The 17,383-nt window shown below is 51.3% G+C and overlaps 1 protein-coding gene across 1 annotated transcript in view; it reads left to right on the forward strand.

Annotated features, from left to right (window-relative positions):
• MBP (myelin basic protein) overlaps positions 1-17,383 on the forward strand; it is a 107,430-nt gene that overhangs the window by 71,750 nt on the left and 18,297 nt on the right. Inside the window, exon 5 of the mRNA XM_023512373.1 lies at positions 6,785-6,862. Within this exon, the coding sequence (XP_023368141.1) occupies positions 6,785-6,862 (78 nt within the window). The remainder of the gene's footprint in view (positions 1-6,784; positions 6,863-17,383) is intronic.

Raw genomic sequence — 17,383 nt, forward strand, 5'->3', positions numbered from 1 at the left:
CTCTGCTCCCCTCACTGTGGGGCTGTGATTGCCCTCTGCTCCCCTCACTGTGGGGCTGTGATTGCCCTCTGCTCCCCTCACTGTGGGGCTGTGATCAGGGTGTGGCTTGAGAATGCAAGGACGTCCTGAATTCCAGATCCCTGAGGGTACTGGGCACCTGTGCTTGGGGGGCTCTAAACCGATTTTGCCTCTGTTGTGTGCTTCTGGGCTCAACAATACATTGTGCTCATTTTGTTCCTGGAGTCGCTGCTGCTGGCTTCATATTGCTCCCCAACAGTCATACCATTGATGGACTTCTGAACAAGCGCCTGTATTTAAATCCGCCTTGAGCAAACATTCTCTTCTAATTGTTTAATAGAAAGGATAGAGGGATAAATGAATGTCAATGAATCAAAAGTTTATTATTTTGTGATTTCATTAATTTGAATACAGAGTCTTAGAAGTTTTATTATTTTAAAGCAACTTTTCTGTGTATAAAAATGTATCATAGAAATAAGAGCTGCTGTGTGATCCTGTTTCTAAGAGTGGTTTCTGGCTTGGACCATGAATAGACAGTCTGTGTCTGGTGTTGCTTTAAGAGCTGATCCCCGGCGGTATTCACGTTGCAGATATGAAGCATTTCACAGGATCTGTTAGAGCAGTGGTTCTCAACCTTCCTAATGCTGTGGCCTTTAATACAGTTCCTGTGGGTCGCGACCCACAGGTTGAGAACCACTGTGTTAGAGTGTTGGAGAGTTGAGTGATTTGGAGAGAGAGAGAACTTTTTCCGGAAAATCCCCTGGGGTATTGGGTGTTCTTGCACAGCCCGTGAGATGCAGCTTTCATCTGCTGTGTCCTGTGCTGACTAGTCTCTGGGAATATGAGGAGCTTGTGAAGAGCGCGCTGGACAGAGCCCCTCATGCTGTTAATCTGTAGCTATCAAAGCCACTGGGCACCTTAGAATTGGGGTCTGCAGCTGCGGTTCTTAAAATTATCGATCACGAAATGGTTGAAGATAAGCATGTCAGTTTTACCCTCCCAAGGGGCTTTACAGCACATGGAAACTTTAAGCAATGCTGTGGTCTACCCCCTGCCCCATGTGGGGAGGTCGTGCTGGGACGCGGGGGTGACTTGTGTGAATAGCACAGTGATTACGGAAACTCTAGTCTGCTTGGTTCATCTGGTGTTTGTACTGGTGGACGTTTCCCTTTACTTTTTGGCAATAGTCCCTTGCCTCAAAATGCCACCAGCTGCCCTACTGCTAAGGCCTCTCCCTGGGTCGTGCTTTCTCAAGCACAGCCATCAAAGCCCACCGGGCATCCATGGGTGCAGCCGCCTGGTGAAGCTGCTGTCATACGGAGCTCCAGCTGTACACAGACCACCAGTTTTGAAACCTTATGCTATCCAGCTTAATTCAAGGAATAGGAAAATGTATTAAACTGAGCAGAAAAGATGAAATAGCTGGATAGCATATATTACAAAGCTTCATTTCAGTGATAATGGTATCAGGTCAAAAAAATAGAGAAAGCAGCATGTGAATCACTGTGGCTTTATCTCAAAGTAGACTCATAAATACATAGATGTTTTTCTTCCTTTATGTGAGATTAGGACCTTTATTGTTTTAAATCTCTTATATTCTTCCATATTTTCAAATAAAAGGTTTTGGTCTCAGAAGTAGTCAAACTGTTGGCAAAATAATACCACCATGTTGTCAAGGACCCAGAAAAATCAAAACATTTTCACAGGATTTTAAAAAATAAAAGCAGTTTTAAATTAGTTGTTTTTAAAGTGTTAATATATCAGTTCTTTTCACTACTGAGTGTTACATAAAGAGGACTTTTAGATATAGTGTTACCCTGTGATATAAAAACAGTCTCCATCAGGGTTTGGAGAGAGAGAGAACTTTTTCCAGAAAACCCCCCGGTGTACTGGGGACACATTTCCCTGGAGGGCCCTTGCTTAGAGTAGGGGACAAATAGCAACCTGTGTCCCACCCAGCTCTTACTATGGAGTCCTCTACAGGCTGGAGATGCCCCATGCCCGCCTCACCCTCTACCCCCCACCTACAAACCCTCAGTTGCCCTGGAAGCCAGGAATATTCTGTGGTTTCAGTTTTGGTTTTATGTTGTTTTGCTTGTTCATTGGTCAGGAGAACCCTCCTTTGTGTATGCTAGAGAAGGCCTCAGGGTAGACTTGAGACAGGAGAAAGAGCAAGGGCAGGCCGGATCACAGCCCCTGACCAGGACATCCTGCCCTCCCTCTGTCCTTAGCGGGGAAAGTGATCATCCACTTCTCTGTCTAGATCAGCTTCTATTTTTCACAGCAGGATCCTGACAGCCTTGAAGGAGCCCCTCCCCACGACCCTGTGAAAGAGGCCATTTGTCCTGACTGCCCTCCTCTGCTCTTCCTGAGGGCACATGACACCGGGGAGGGGTGCTGCCCACCCCTGGGCCAGGGAATGCACCAAAGACACCCACCCTCTGTGTGGCTGGGGGTTGACATTCAAGAAAAGTGCATTAAAAATTCCTTGAGGAGGCATATTCTTTTGAAAGCCATAAATGAAAAGTGCATTCATGGGAAGGAAGAAAAGGCTTGTGTTGTATTTAAGGAACAGGAATGCCAGGGCTTGTGAGGGATGGGTGAGTGCGGGGCAGGGGACTGGGCGGGCCGTGGCTCCCTCCCTCAGCCTGTCCTCCTCAGCCTCACTGCCCCAGGCTCAGTCCCGCCTCAGACCTAACACCTGAGGCCTTGAAACATTGGCTTTGAACCGCCAATACTTCATCTAGAGAGGAAGTAAGGATTAACTCCTGGACCATCCATAAGTGAGAATGCCACCATCTCCTATTCTCCAGATCATACACTTTCCAAGGGTTTTTTCTTTTTTAAGTTGGGTTCAAGACTGATGAGTTTCCCTATGCTTCTTTATGTTTTTAACATTAGAAGCTCCACTATAACCTGCTAATCTCAGCATTCCATTATCCAACAGTCAGTGCCGCTCCTATGCCACTCACTCGGCCATTCAGGATAAGAACCGTTTCTGTCACTTAATGCTACTGGATATGATGGGTCTTGTAAGTTAAGCCAAATGTTCTGTTGCCTGATTTTTTTTTCATTGCATTTTAATTTCATTAAACATATTGTCATTCTACTGGAATTTAATTCTTCACTGTTAATGTGACACCCTAATTCTGTGCGTTGTCATCCCACGGGCACGTCCCCATTTGGGGACCATGTGACGGGCACAGGGGAGAGCCAGAATGGAGCCAGTCGTGAGCTGTGTGGTCAGGGACTTGGCCATTCATCACTTCTGTTGGATAAGAGATTTGGCCAGAGATCCTTCAAACAAAGTCCAAATAGGGTGGGTGCCTTGATAGCTGCAGCAAACAAAAGCCTTCCCATGTTTCTCATGGAACTCCTCTGGAAGAGCAGTTACTGGTCAGGGTTTCTCTGGCTGCACCCCCAGCTCCCTCCTGTGCCCTCTGTGGTCCCCGCAGCCACTGCCCACAGGGTTTGACTAGACATCAGTTACCCTAGAACTCGGTGTGTCTGCCCCTGTGGGGACTGTGCCGCCTCTTCTGTACAAGTGACATGTTGTGAATTATGTGAACATGTTTGATGGTACTTGCCTGTGGTGGTTGTGTCACAATTTGATTTTGTTATGAACTTTTGCTTTATATATATTTCCTCCTTTTGTGCATTCATTAAACAGTTTAACAGAACAAGAATGGTGTACTAATTGCATGCAAACTTTTTTGAGTTGTCTTTGTTGGTCGTCCTGCCTAAGCAAGTGTGCTGTGCTTCTGGCATTTTGTGGCCTTGTGACATAGCCAGCAGGTAAGTCTGCACACCTGAGTCCCTGACACTTCCACAGGGGTGTTTGAGTCTTTTCTGTTCATTGACAGCGGAGTGTCCTGGTCCCTCTAGGTGCTTCTGATGCTTTCCCCAAAGCTCACAAGCAGGTGAGGGGAGGGCAGGGTGCTGGGTCACCTGCTGGCCTTGGTGCCACCTTGGACATGGCACACTCGGGGCACACAGCACAGAGATGGCTGCCCCACACCCCCGGGAAGGACATGCACAAAGGTATCAGAGGAATCTCAGGAAACTGAAATGAGGGGGTCCAGTCTTCCTGAGAATGGCGATGAGTGTGTGGAATTAGGGGCAAATTGGGGGCAGTTCAGAAACAAGGGAAAGACATGGAGAGACTTCGGCAAGTTCTGCCCTCAGCCTGATGGCAAGTCCTACCCCTGGGCCCCATCCTAACCCATCTCTCTCCTTAAACTCACTTCCACTTTAAGGCATTTATTTCCTTCACTATTGATTTTCCTTTTGGTTAAAAAAAAATACATCTATATATGTATATTAGCCATTTGGTGATGGGCAACTTTGATTGCTCCATGGAGAGGTTGGCTTCACAGCAGAGGGGCCGTGGCTGTCTGAGGCTCAGCAGGCGGCAGCCGGCGTGGACATCACACCACATCGTTGGTGTGTGGGGCTGTGGAATCCCCACCTAACTCTGCTTTAATATGTCATTAGGTTGTCATCATGCCTGTCCCCAGGCTCCAAATGCTCTGAAGTTCTCCCACTTCATAAAAAAAGTAAAAAGGAAAACAAAGTGTCGTGAGGGAGCCCCCAGGGGCCTTCACACACACAGTACCGAGTGGCCAGTCTTGCCTCTCCCCGTCTCTCGCCCTTGCCAGGTCGCATCCCCAGCTGCTGGATGGCTTATTTTCCCCATTCTATAAAGACGCATCTTATACTCATCTCATTAGACCTGAGGTAGAGAGGAACTCAGGCCCGTTTCCCTTCCTGGCTCTAGGAGGCCTAGCTGCTGGGGGGCCCAGGGCACAGGCTTCCTACAAACCATGGACGGGACCCCTGTGTCCGCCCCAGCCACGTGCCTCCCCCCCACCAAGGTGGACGGGTGTTTTGGGAGAGCAGGGTAACTGCAGCCCCCCAGGGCTACATGAAGATGCCTCAGCAGGGACCTCTCCACAGAGAAGAGATGTCTAAGTAGAGGCAGGGTCAATAGCAAGTCCTTCTCTGCCTGGATTGAGGTCTGCAGCACGGTCTTGCCAGAGGCCACCTGCTAAGGAACCTCCCCATGGAGAAGGCCAAGTCTCATCAAGACAGTAACTTCCACAGGCCAATAAGACCTCCTCTGGGATGAACACTCAATTTCCCTGCTATTTGTCCAAGATTGTCAGGTCCCTGGTAATTCCTGCTAATATAGAAGTAAGTGGCCTCTCTCCTTCGGGGACTTTACAACTTATCCTTAAGTCTACAGATGAGATGAACAGCTCAGGACATGCTCCCACAGAGCAGCCCTGGGAACCCTGGTGTGTTCCCTTCCACAGTGCCAATTACGATTCCAGAAATGCACTGACCCTCTTCTGCGTCCGGGCTGAGACCCACCCTAGCCGAATGCTACTCTCATCCAAACTGCCCCTTTCCTCTCTAGCTGACACAAGGCATTTCCTGACACCCAGTACGCTGATTCTATCGCCTTCGCCCCCGTCAGCCCTCTGGCTCCAGCCCCTCTCTCTGCTCCTTGCTCCTCCTCTCTCCCACTCCTCCTGCCCCACCTCCTCTTCCATTTCACTGTGACAGTGAAAATACAGCTTCCTGAAGGCCATTTACCTTGTAATCTCAGTTTTCTTTGGGGTTTTTTGGGGGGGTGGCATCTCACTCTGTCACCCTGGATTGAGTACTGTGGGGTCATAGCTCACAACAATCTCAAACTCTTAGGTTCAAGTGACCCTCCTGCCTCAGCCTCCCAGGTAGCTGAGACTATAGGCACCTGCCACCACCCCCACTAATTTTTGTAGTTTTATTAGAAACAGGGTCTCCCTCTTGCTGAGGCTGGTCTCAAACTCCTGAGCTCTGATAATCCACTCACCTCAGCCTCCCAGAGTGCTGGGATACAGGTGCGAGTCACCGCAACCAGCCACATGGTCTTTCGACCGTGCTGCTCAGAATTCACTGATAAAGCAAATACTCAGTGGAACTGATAGAAAAAAGAGAATACACTAAATTAGGGGCAAATGCTGCTCAGGAAGATATATAACAATGCAGTTAAAGTGAACCCACGGCTCCTGGGAAGGCACATTAACGGAAGTTCCTGCTTCTATTAAATTCTGAAATTTCACCAATACCAAGGAGGAGTGACAGCAGGGAAGTGTGAGTCCCTGGAGTGGGCTACAGTGCCTTTGAACTCTGTTGCTCTTAAATCATGTCCTTAAGTCTACAGAAAATGTGCAAGAGCCCATTCTCAGACAAATTAACCCCCACAGAGCAGAAATGATTTCCACCTGCAAATTTCATGCAGAAGCTCACACACCTGCTGTGGAAGGGAAACAATGAAGGTCTGCAAGTCAGGTTGGATGTGAAACGCATCCATTGCAGCACAGACAGCAGAAGTCCCTGTTAGTGCACCTGCTGGGGTCTGGGACGGCCTGCCTTCCTCTCAGGAACTAGCCCCATCTGTGCCCCCAGGTCCTGAGAACATGTGGGCCCACAGCTCAGTGCAGAATAGGCCCTGGAAGAAAGCATGGCCCCTGATCTTCCCTTCTGTGCCTTCTCTCTGCGTGTGTGCCCCACCAAGCCTTCTGTCCCCTTCATCACTCCCTGGTCTGTACACCTGTCTGCTCACCGACCCTCTGTTGACAGTCCCCTCCAACCCTCACCCCTGCTCACTCCTCCTCATCTCCTGGGGTCTCGCCAGCCGGCTCTAGAGGAAATTTGCTGGAGTCCGTGGGTCTCTGCCAGGGCCCACCGGACTCACTCCACCCGCTCTGTCCCTCGGCAGGTCCCCTGGCTAAAGCAGAGCCGGAGCCCTCTGCCCTCCCATCCCCACAGCCGGCCTGGGCTGTGCAACATGTACAAGGTAAGACGCCGCGGACACCCTCCCATCCGGGCTGGGGCCACCATCCTCACCTGGGCTCTGAGCTCTGTGGGGGGCTCCAAGCGTCTGCCCTCCACCTGCACAGGCAGGGGCTCAGGGAGACATGGCTCCTGGTCCTCAGTGCATCCAAAAGTTGGCAAAGCAAGGGAGGCAGGTTTTGAAAAAGAGACAGAAAGACCTGAGAGGGCTGAGAGCACCTGCCCTTGAGTGCAGAGGGCTCCGCCAGGCAGAGCATGCTGTCAGGTCAGAAGGGACCACACCCGTGGAGTCGCAGCACGGTAAGGAGGCCTGCTCCCTATGCCAAGGCCAGAGGTGCAGCCCTGGTGACACTCACAGGCCTCGGAGGGTGGGCCCAACCATGGCCACGTGCTCACCTGAGCTCAGTCTGCTCTGAGGAGAGGCAGCTGGCAGACACCTGCACTGCTACACGTCAGCCAGCTAAGCTGTACAACAAGCGCCCTGGGAAGTCTAGGCCCCTGGGTGTCCTCACTGCCCTCAGCGACACCACCCCTTGTCCCTAACTGGCTGCTGCAGCTGCCCAGGGGTGATGGCAAGGATGGGGCACTAAGGAAAGGGGGAAGGAGCCCATCCTGAAGGCCCCGTGAGGAGCCTCCCTCGCCCACGCCCTTGGGCACCACACAGCCTCGGCTGGCCAGCATGCTGCTCGATTAAAGCAGGCGCTGTGGTCCCTTGGCACCTGGGAATGCTCTGATGTCCGGCTATTGAGGGAGGACATTGCTCAGACGCGGTTGGCTGGGCTCCAACGGTGAGGCAAGGAGGGAAGGAGGTGGCAGAGCCGGCCTGGAGGGAGCTGCACTATTCAGGGGCAGGGCATGAGGAGAGAGGAAGGTGACAGTGACCACAGAGGGCTGCAGAGTGCTGGGGTCATGTGCTAAGCTGTACCCCACCCCATGCCCCTCTGTGTGAAGCTGTGTGGTCACTGCCAGGAGAGGACCAGGAGAAGTGAGGGGCATTCCACTGGCTCCCGGGGTGGCCAGCCCAGGGCAGAGGCTGAGAGTACAGCAGGGCAAGCCCAGGCTCGGGCCCTGGGATAGCCCCTGAGCAGTGACCAGTGGGCTACTGGTCCAAGAAGGAGGTGGAAGGACCTCTCCAACCCGGGTGATCTTGGTGGCACTGGCCTGGACGCCTGGTCGAGGGTTTGTGTCTAACTTGAACCGTGTCTCATTGGCGGTCACTCTCACAGTTTCCATTTTGAAAACAAACACTATGCCCTCCAGTAGCTTCCGAGGGGCCCTGGTCCTGTGGGCTTGTGCTCCCTGGACAGCCTGGGTGGCCAGCTAGGCTTTCCAGGACAGGCTCAGGGCGGCCACATCCATCTGCTGCTTCCCCAGAAGAGCGGAACTCCACACAGGTGTGTGATGTGTCAGGGAGAACATAGGACAGCCCAGCATCCACATGGGGACCTCCCCTGCGGCCTCCCCTGTGTGGGCTGACCTGCCCCAGAGCACAGCACGTCCCAGGGAGAAACCCCGGACACATCCTGGAGCCGGGACAGGAGAGCTGGGGCCATTTGCAGATTAGAGCAAGAAACCATGGCAGAATATTTGATTTTTCCTTTTTAAAAAATAATTTAGCAGAGAAAAACCAGCCCTCTGTTCTCCCACAGCTTCATCCCAGACCTGGTCAAAAATAAGCAGACCTGTAGGAAGGCTGCCTGTGCAGCCTGGAGCTTCCCTGCAGCTGGGCTCCTGGGGTGAGCACAGCGGCCGCTGGCTGTGAGCGCCCTGCTTTGCTGTGCAGTCTGTGGGTCCCCATTCTGGTCTAACTAGGATTTGGATGTCCTTGGCAAACACACGTGGGAAGAATTAAAATGCAGAGAGTGCCAGATTAGGGGAGGGGCAGTATCTACACCACTGTGAAATGGAGGGAGACACAACTGACCGACCGTGCTGCCCAGCAGACGCTGTGGCTGTGAAGAGCGGGACAGTGTCAGCCTCAAGGAAGGGTTGCAAGGTTGGATGCGAAATGGTTTTGAGCTACGCCTGTCCTCTGGACTCTGACAAAGCCACAGGGAGTGAGCCTGCAGGAGCCAAAAGTGTGCTGGGAGCTGCAGGCTGGGTAGACAGGGCTTCTCAGCCAGGTGAGAGCAGAGTGGGACCTGGACTCCCTCCCCCCACTCCAGGTGCCAAGACTGGAGAGAGACGTGGGCAGATGGCTGCTCTGCCTCAGCCCACCTGCTTCTCTGTGTCTGGCTCTCCCTCTCTGTCCCTCTTTCCTTCTGCAAAAACTCCAGGTAGGCAGGACACGCCCCCCACTATGAAATAGGCAAAGGATATTGGCGAAATCGTCACCTGGCAAAAGATAGCTAGTTCCAAAGCTGTGGATGACATCCCCAGACCCAGAATCCCTGCTGGGCCTGATTCCAGGAGACTGAGCACTGCCCTCTGTGCACGTGTGGCAATCATTCCTTTGAGGACGGGAAGGTAGCAAGGAACAAGTATCAGTGATTTGCACTTTGAGAATCCAAAAGTGAATTGGAAACACAAGAAGAATTCTGAGGCAGAAAGAAGGAACAGCACACACGACAAGAGATGGGCGATCCCCCCAGAGGGAACAGACACCTGCAGAGGCTGCCGAGGGGCCCCTGGCTGGAGCCGGGCAGAGCCGGATGGACGGGAGCACCACCCTGCCGTTGGTTTCATCTGAAGTCCTCCACCTCACTGCTTGCAGACCGACCCGTCACTCCTGGGCTGCCTTGGAGGACACTGTCCACTCAGTGGGCACCTGCAGGTTTACTGAAAGACACCCCTACTTCTGAGCCTAGAAGCTGCCACCCCAGCACACAGGCTAGGAGTCCAGACATTTCTTGTGGGAAAGTGCAGGAGAAAGAATCCAGAACACAGGGTCGGGGCTGACTCCACCACGGGGCAGCGGGCCCCAGCCGGCCCCAGCCGGCGTCCAGCTTCCCTGAGCTGCAGCACCTCGCCATGGGGCAGCAGCAGTGAGATGTGGCACCTGCCCTAGCACTGGTGGCTTCTGTGCTCCTCTCCTGCACACACAGGTGCTGTCCCGACCCTGCTGATGGCACTCCAGCAAGGCCAGGAAGATGCACAGCGGCCACAGAGCCCATGGGGGTGCAGCACTCACCCTGAAGGACCCCTGTGGCCAGCTGTGTGGCCTTGGGCCAGTCATATTTCTGCTCTCAGGCCTCAGTTTCTCAACATTAAAATGGACGTGTTGGATCAGATGATTGCAGATATCCCTCAGAGACTGCATTCCCACAATCCCTCTGTTTTTCCCTTGTCTCCGCGGGAAGTTTCACAACACATGTGAAAACCCAGCTCTCGCTCTGACCCAGAAGGTTTGGGAGGCGACTGGGAGTGCATTCCGCATGCTACGTCTTGTCTGGGCTTAACAGCTTGACACCCATCTCTGCCAAATGCTGCTCACACAGGAAATTTGACTTTCCTCCGACTTCGTCAGGTCTGATGAATTGAATTCCCTCATCATTTCCCAAAAATGCCTCTGAGAACTTTAGACTTACTCTGACAGCTGCACAATTTGAGGAGCCTTTGCCTGCTGCTTGGAGAAGGTGCTGACGTGAAGGGGTGCTGGCCAGGGCCCTCCTGGCCCAGCAACACTGCTGCCCCTGCACCTCCGCCCGGCCCATGGCCTTTGCCTGCTGCAAACTGGTTGCCACTTTGCTTTTCCTTCCAGAGAAAACACGGCAGCCCGTGACCCCCAAACTGCAGGCCCACATTCTCTGCAAGGGGACAGTTGGATTCCAAAGCCAAGAAAAAGCATTTGGGGTAATTATGTTTTGTTTATGCCTCTATTTTGAAGTTAGCTTGATGTTTGTGCTGAAAAGAGTCTTCTGTGTACTTTGGACACATTGAGACCTTTAAGGTACTTGGAAGCAAAGGGCAAGCCGAGTGGTGAAGTCCAGCAGTGACACCTGCGTCCTGCAGGGATGCTACAAACCGCTGTCTGGAACAGGCAGGCCAGCGTGTCACTGCCTGACTGGCAGCTCCAAGTCACCCTTCTCTTGGGAAACGGACATTTCCGAGCCTTCCCTGCTGGTGAGACCATTCAAGTCCTCTTGCCAGGAGCTTTCTACGGGGTCCTGAGACAGGAATGAACAGGGTATTCTAAACTGAGTCTCCCCCACTAAAACCACCCTTCCATGCAGGTTGCCACCCAGTGACCTGCCATGTGAAAATACACAACCATCTCTTCCCCACAAGGGCGGCTGTTTGTTCACCAACTGAGCCTGTCCACCCACCAGGACAAGAGAGCCAGGGACCAGGCACTGAAGCTCTTCCCTCTAAGGTTAAATCCCAGGTCAGAAACAGACAGTCACACAGAGAGCCATGCAGCCTGCAGCACGGAGGGGCTCTGGGCCCTGAGCTGCATCTCTTGGTGCCCAGCCCCTTTCAGAGGCAGCTGATCCGAGAGCAGAGAACCAGGTAGCCCCGAGCACACCTGAGAAAGCGGCATCCCAGCCTCTGCTTTCCGGTTCACCATTTGCTAAAAGTTGAAACCCTCAAACTTGAGAACTGCTCCCCATAGTCGTGGACAGATCAGAGCCTCAGGGCACCCTCACAGTGCACACCCGGACGCCACCACTGCCCGACAGCCAGCATGCGCCTTGTCCCATAGCTGGGAAGAAATATATTATCAGAACAGATGCCAGGAAAACGGAAATCCCGTCTAAATGAAAGTCTGTCTGAGTTTCTCAGGTGATGGAGAAAAGCCAGGTTGATACGGGGCAGCTTTCCATCCAGAAGGGAAAGGTCCGTGTTCTCAGTAACTCACGTGAGTCAGTGATTCAGCAACAAATGTGTTCTTAAACTCAGCAAGGATAAAATCACAGGAAAAACACATATATTATTCAGACAGAAAAGAATTCTGTCCCGATTGCAAAATCTAAAATGCCCCGAATTACCAGAAAAACCCAGTGCTCTCTCCAGATTCGTACACGTAGATGTTTGGCTAGAAAATGGAGTAACGGCTTCCCCAAGATACACACACAGAAAACTGGAACTGGAGAGAGACACAGCGTTCATGATCTGTGGGGTCCTGGACTTGCCAGCGCCATAGGGTTGGGGCTCCCGGAGCGAGAAAAGGGAGGGAGATCTGAACTCACACCTGGAAGACCAGGTTACTTTGTCACCAGCCTCGAAACTGTGGCCACACACAGTCTGGGCAGCACCGTGGCTGTTGGCCGGCTGCCCAGGACAAGAAGTCACCCAGCTCTAACCTCCAGCTGTTCTCAGGCTGCTATCTCTCCCTGGCTTCACGTGGCTCATGGGCCAACAAAACCCACAGCAACTGACCGAAGGAGGGAGCCGCATGTGTAAAGTCACTTAACCAGAGTTCGGGGTGCGTGAAAGGTGGTGGTAAGCCCCTGAAGAAGCAGGAAGCCAGAGAAGGGGCAGATGTGCGTCCTTTTCACAGCAAGCTACGTGTGCTGAGTCTTCATAGAAAGAACATGATGAAAAGAAGCATATCTGATTTTATTATCATTTTCACAAGAAAAAAAACCATTTCATTGATTCCAAATCTCACTCTGCCTTTTCCTGCCATGGAAGTTCAGACAAACAATGACGACACTTCCAAACTGTCACAGAGGAGCCCCTGAGACCCCTGGTGTCCGGGCTTCTTGAGAGCACCACAACCAGAGATTTCTCAGGGGGGCAAAAGAAAAATCAAATGCGTTCACTCATCTCTCTGAGGACCACTAGTAAACAGTGGTGTCCCACTCAACGTGAACAGCAAGTGTCCCAAATGCAGCCGTGTGGACATAGGAAAAATCCCACAAGGTTCAACCTGAACTTGAGAGGAATAAACATCAGGACGTAGGCTGGTCAGCTGGCTGGCCTCCAGACACACAGGCAGAACAGAACAACCCACAGGTGATATGACTGAGCGCTTGTGCTCAGGTACCACAGGGAGAGGGCCGGGGGCGCTGACGGGGCCTCTTGTTTTAAATGCATCCTTAGGTATACAAAGAAAGCTGAAGACTCTGGTGGAGTTAACTAGACTTTCATCTGTTATCTATCAGTGTTTGCCAACACAATTAGGAGCTAGTTTTCTAGTGAAGAATAGAAATTAAAACTTCTCTAATTCCCAAGAACAGGGATTTTTTTCAGTGTGCCATGAACATTTTTAAAGATCATTAATTAAATTATTTTCAAAAGAAGTTCAAAGTACAGTAAGTATATTCTTTTTCTCTTTTTCTTTTTTTGATCAACACAATTTAAGTGTTTAACAGAAGTTCAACTATAGGTTCAAGAGTAATGTGAAATTAAAAAAAAAAGAGGTTGAGGGCTGCGCCTGTGCTCAGTGGGTAGGACGCTGGCCCCATATACTGAGGGTGGTGGGTTCGAACCCGGCCCCGGTCAAACTGCAACAACAAAAAAAATAGCCAGGCATTGTGGTGGGCACCTGTAGTCCCAGCTACTCAGGAGGCTGAGGCAAGAGAATGGCCTAAGCCCAAGAGCTGGAGGTTGCTGTGAGCTGTGATGCTACAGCACTCTACCAAGGGCAACAAAGTGAGACTCTGTCTCTACAAAAAAAGAGGTTGAAAAATACTGGTTTAGACACTAGCTGACAAATCTATTCATTGATGTTGTCAGCAGATAATAATTTCTTTTTCCCGTATATGACTTAACATTTTTCTATTGAGTTCATAGTTCATCTTGATGTAAGGTAAGTCTACAAACTTTTGCAACCAATAAATACACCAAATACAATTCTTAACACCCATTCTTCCTCTTCCCTTTCCTCTCATCATGTGAGCAGCAGGTGAATTTCCTCATCCGCTGCTGAGATTCAGGTTTGTAACATGAGCCTCTAGTCCTGCCTCCCAGCCACAGCACCCAGCACGGCCTGGCAGCCCCAGGCTGGAGCCCTGGGAGTTGGGAATCAGGCCAACAGCCCATAAACCAGGCGTTTGCATCTCAACTTCCAGAGCTGTGAGATGACGTGGCCTCGCGGGGGCAGCACTGAGCGGCAGTCTGATGTCCAGGCAGCAGGGGTGGAACCCGTGATGCTTCTTCCCCTCCCGCCAGCCCAATGCTTATTGTGTGAGCACTTTTTCTGCCCCTTGTTCACACTGAGGCCCTCTGGGGACAGGGATAAGTTGTGCATTCCTGGAACGTGCATGAACTACCTAAAAAAAAATGCCAATAAGAAAACTGTCAGTTTTTAGCTACTGGCTTGACAGAGCTAGTGGATATGTCCTTCATACAGTGAGGACCAGCTGGCCTTGGCTTCAGGTGCTGTACTGATGGCCTCACTGAGGGCCCCGCTGTGTCTCTGTGAAAGATGTCCTGATACTATGTGGTGTCCTCATCTTGTGAACTCCCTACACAACGGTGGGGTGGGGTGTGGATGGGCCAGGTCTGGGGGGTGTGGCGCTCTGAGGGTCCTGTCATCCTCTGCCCAGCCTGTCAGCTGCATCTACTATTAAATAGGCCTGTCATCTGCATCTACTATTAACTACTGTGCAGCTCCCAGGAGCAATTCATCCACTCGGGAACAATCTTCCAGTCCATTCACTCATCTCACGTGTCAACTGATTTATCACTCATCCAGAAAGGACAAGCAAGCCAAGTCCCAGGCATGCAGAAGAACTCAGAGGTGCTCAGGGTCTAGAGCAGCAAGGGGTGAGCGCTTGGAGCCACTGTGAACTGGCTGATTCTGGGGAGAATTTTTTCTCTGTCACACAAGACATAAAGTTCCGAGCTTGACTCTCCCCTTCACCAACAACCACAAAACCTCAGAGACCACTGGATATTCATATTTTGAAGATGCAGCATTTTCTTCCCAGTGAGAGTGACTCCATCAATTTATCTCCTTTAATCAAATCCAAATGCAAGTGGGGGTACAGGCCAGTATCACCCCCACTCCACAGAGCAGCTGCTACATTCAAAGGAGGGGCTCCAGCTGGCTCTGAGGACCACCGAGCTTACAATGCCTCAAGCGAAAACTAATCCCCTCTTATCAAGTCCAAGTTTAAGAACTCCCAGATCTCCTGGACCTTAAGACAAATTGGAAAACTTCTAGAAATCCCTTCCTGATTTCTGCACCAAGGACAAGGGGCCAGATGCAACAGATGGGTGCTCCCTCTGCTGGTGAAGTCCCTTGTGGTTTTGTGTTTGCTGTCTTAACTCATTCTGATGCCAACTTACATTCATACGGAAAGAGATGGCTGACCTGCTACACAGAGGTTCTCAACCTGTGGGTCACAACCCCTTTAACAATGAAAATACAGCATTAAGAAGGTTGAGAACCACTGGGCTACGAAGAAAAGAAAAATCAGGTTCACAAACTGTGTGCATCATGTGATCACTTCATGGCACTCATATATTTTAGCTGAGTTTATGCACAAGACAGGTCTCAGAATGTGGTCATCTAAGTAAAAAGTTCATGCTTCCTAATGCCACGGCCCTTTAATGCAGTTCCTGTGGGTCGTGACCCACAGGTTGAGAACTGCTGGACTATGAATGCAGGTTGTCCCTGAGTGGGAGAGTTTCTCCCACAAGTTGCCTTACTTTATGTAATAACCTTATACAAGTATATATTATTTTTTCCAGACAATAGAAAAATTTTATTTCAAAAATTTGTCCAACCTTCACTTGTCTGAAATATTCAGGTCCAAGTAACCCAGTTGTTTTACTGAAATGTCCTGGTGCCATTCACAGACCAATGGCCACAAGGTCAGAGCTGTGGGTGTTCCCTGGTTTCCGATTCATCGTCACCAGACCCTGTGGCCACTGCCCGTTTCAGAGGACGACAGACCCAATTCTTCCTTTGTCTTTTAATCCTCTCAAAAGGAAAGGAATTACTTGAAACTGGAGAGACATAGACAAAAAGACGCAAATCTTGGCAAATAGCTGCAAACTGCTAGTGATCTTGGCTTTTTTCTTTAACTTTAGTGAGTGTAAAGTACTTCATTAGAGACCGCTAAGTCCTAAAAGTTAACAAGCTAATCAACGGCAAGTCGGTTCAGTTGGCCACACCCAAGGTGACCTTGCCCATTACAGTGCTGTGGGGCAGCGGCTCAGGACTCCTGAGGGGGCAGGTTGCGCCGGTCCAGGCCTCTGGGGGCTCTGCAGTGAAGGTCCCGCTCTGGCCTGTGAGGGGAGGGAAGTTCACTCCCACCCTCCTGTCCTGCCGTCCCCTCCCCCACTGCTTCCCTCAGCCCAGCACACTCTTCCCATCTCTCTCCTCTGCAGAATAGTAACCTTGTTTACAGCGAGGTGTGAGGGAATGACAAGGACCCTCTCTCAATAAGCTGTGAAATAAACCCTCTCCCAAAACACCACTTTTAAAATATGCCAACTAATAGCATGATTTATCGTCTCACCTGTACCTCATGGAAGCCGTGGACCCTGAACCTTCCTGGATCTGAACTGAGCATAATTTGGGGCATGTGGTGAGCACAGCAGACACACCAGATGATGGGCTGTGGAGAGGGGCTGCAGAAGAGGCCCACAAGCCCCAGTGAAGACTCCAGAGAAAGCAGGCTTCTCCCGGCTGCCACAGGCCCCACCTGTCCACATCAGAGGACAGCCTGATGAAGGACTCACACCCCAGCCGGCAGCCCCCAGCGCTGATTGCACACCCCTCACTTCATGAAGGCACCTTGGCCTTCCAGGTGGCCCAGGTCCGACATCCTGTGCTGGCATCATCCCAAGAACGAGGGACACTTGTTTCCTGTCAGCCTGTTGAGGACGGGAGAGCTGGCAGTTCAGGCATCACTTTTGTCAGAGTCACCCAGGGCTCAAGAAAGTCATGGCCAGACCAGATGAGCAGCACTGGGGTGAGTCTGGGTCACTCGGAAGCTGGATTTATGGATGGGCCCAATGTCCCACATCGTACTGTGGGGTATTGTTCAGCCTTAAAACGGACAGAAATTCCAACACAGGTGACAGCACGGGTGACGCCTGAGGACATTGTGGTGAGAAAAGCTGGTCAAAAAGGACACGTACTGAGTGATCCCCCTGCATGTGGTCCTCAGAGCTGTCACCTCCATAGAGTCGGAAGGTGGCCTGGTGGGTGTCCCGGCTACGGGGCATCAGTTAGGGTCTAACAGGACAGAGTTTCAGTGTGACACTGAAACAAGATGGAAAGAGTTAGGGCAGTGGCGATGGCTGCACTGAACTGCACACTTAAAAATGGTCAAAATGGTAAATTTTATGTTATTATATATATCTTACGACAAGAAAAAACTTTTTGGGAAGTGGCTGAGACCTGGTGCCGAGCAGACCAAGAAGCCTTGTGTCTGGGCATGCTCTCTGCACAGCACTGAGCCTTCCACACTTAGCACAGGGCACTTCCGAGACACAAATAAATGATCTGAAAATCAGGAAACACCCAGGAACCCTCACCAGAGAATAAGCTTCTATTCTTTAGAACTGAAAACTTTCTCAGGGAGCCTCTGCTCAGTTCTGTGTCTTCACACGTGAGACCAGCAGGACACACCAGGTGGCTTCACACGTGAGGACCAGCAGGACACACCAGGTGGCTTCACAC

This window comes from Otolemur garnettii, unplaced genomic scaffold (genome assembly GCF_000181295.1).
Source record: "Otolemur garnettii isolate 467f Iridium unplaced genomic scaffold, OtoGar3 scaffold00027, whole genome shotgun sequence".
NCBI lineage: Eukaryota > Metazoa > Chordata > Mammalia > Primates > Galagidae > Otolemur > Otolemur garnettii.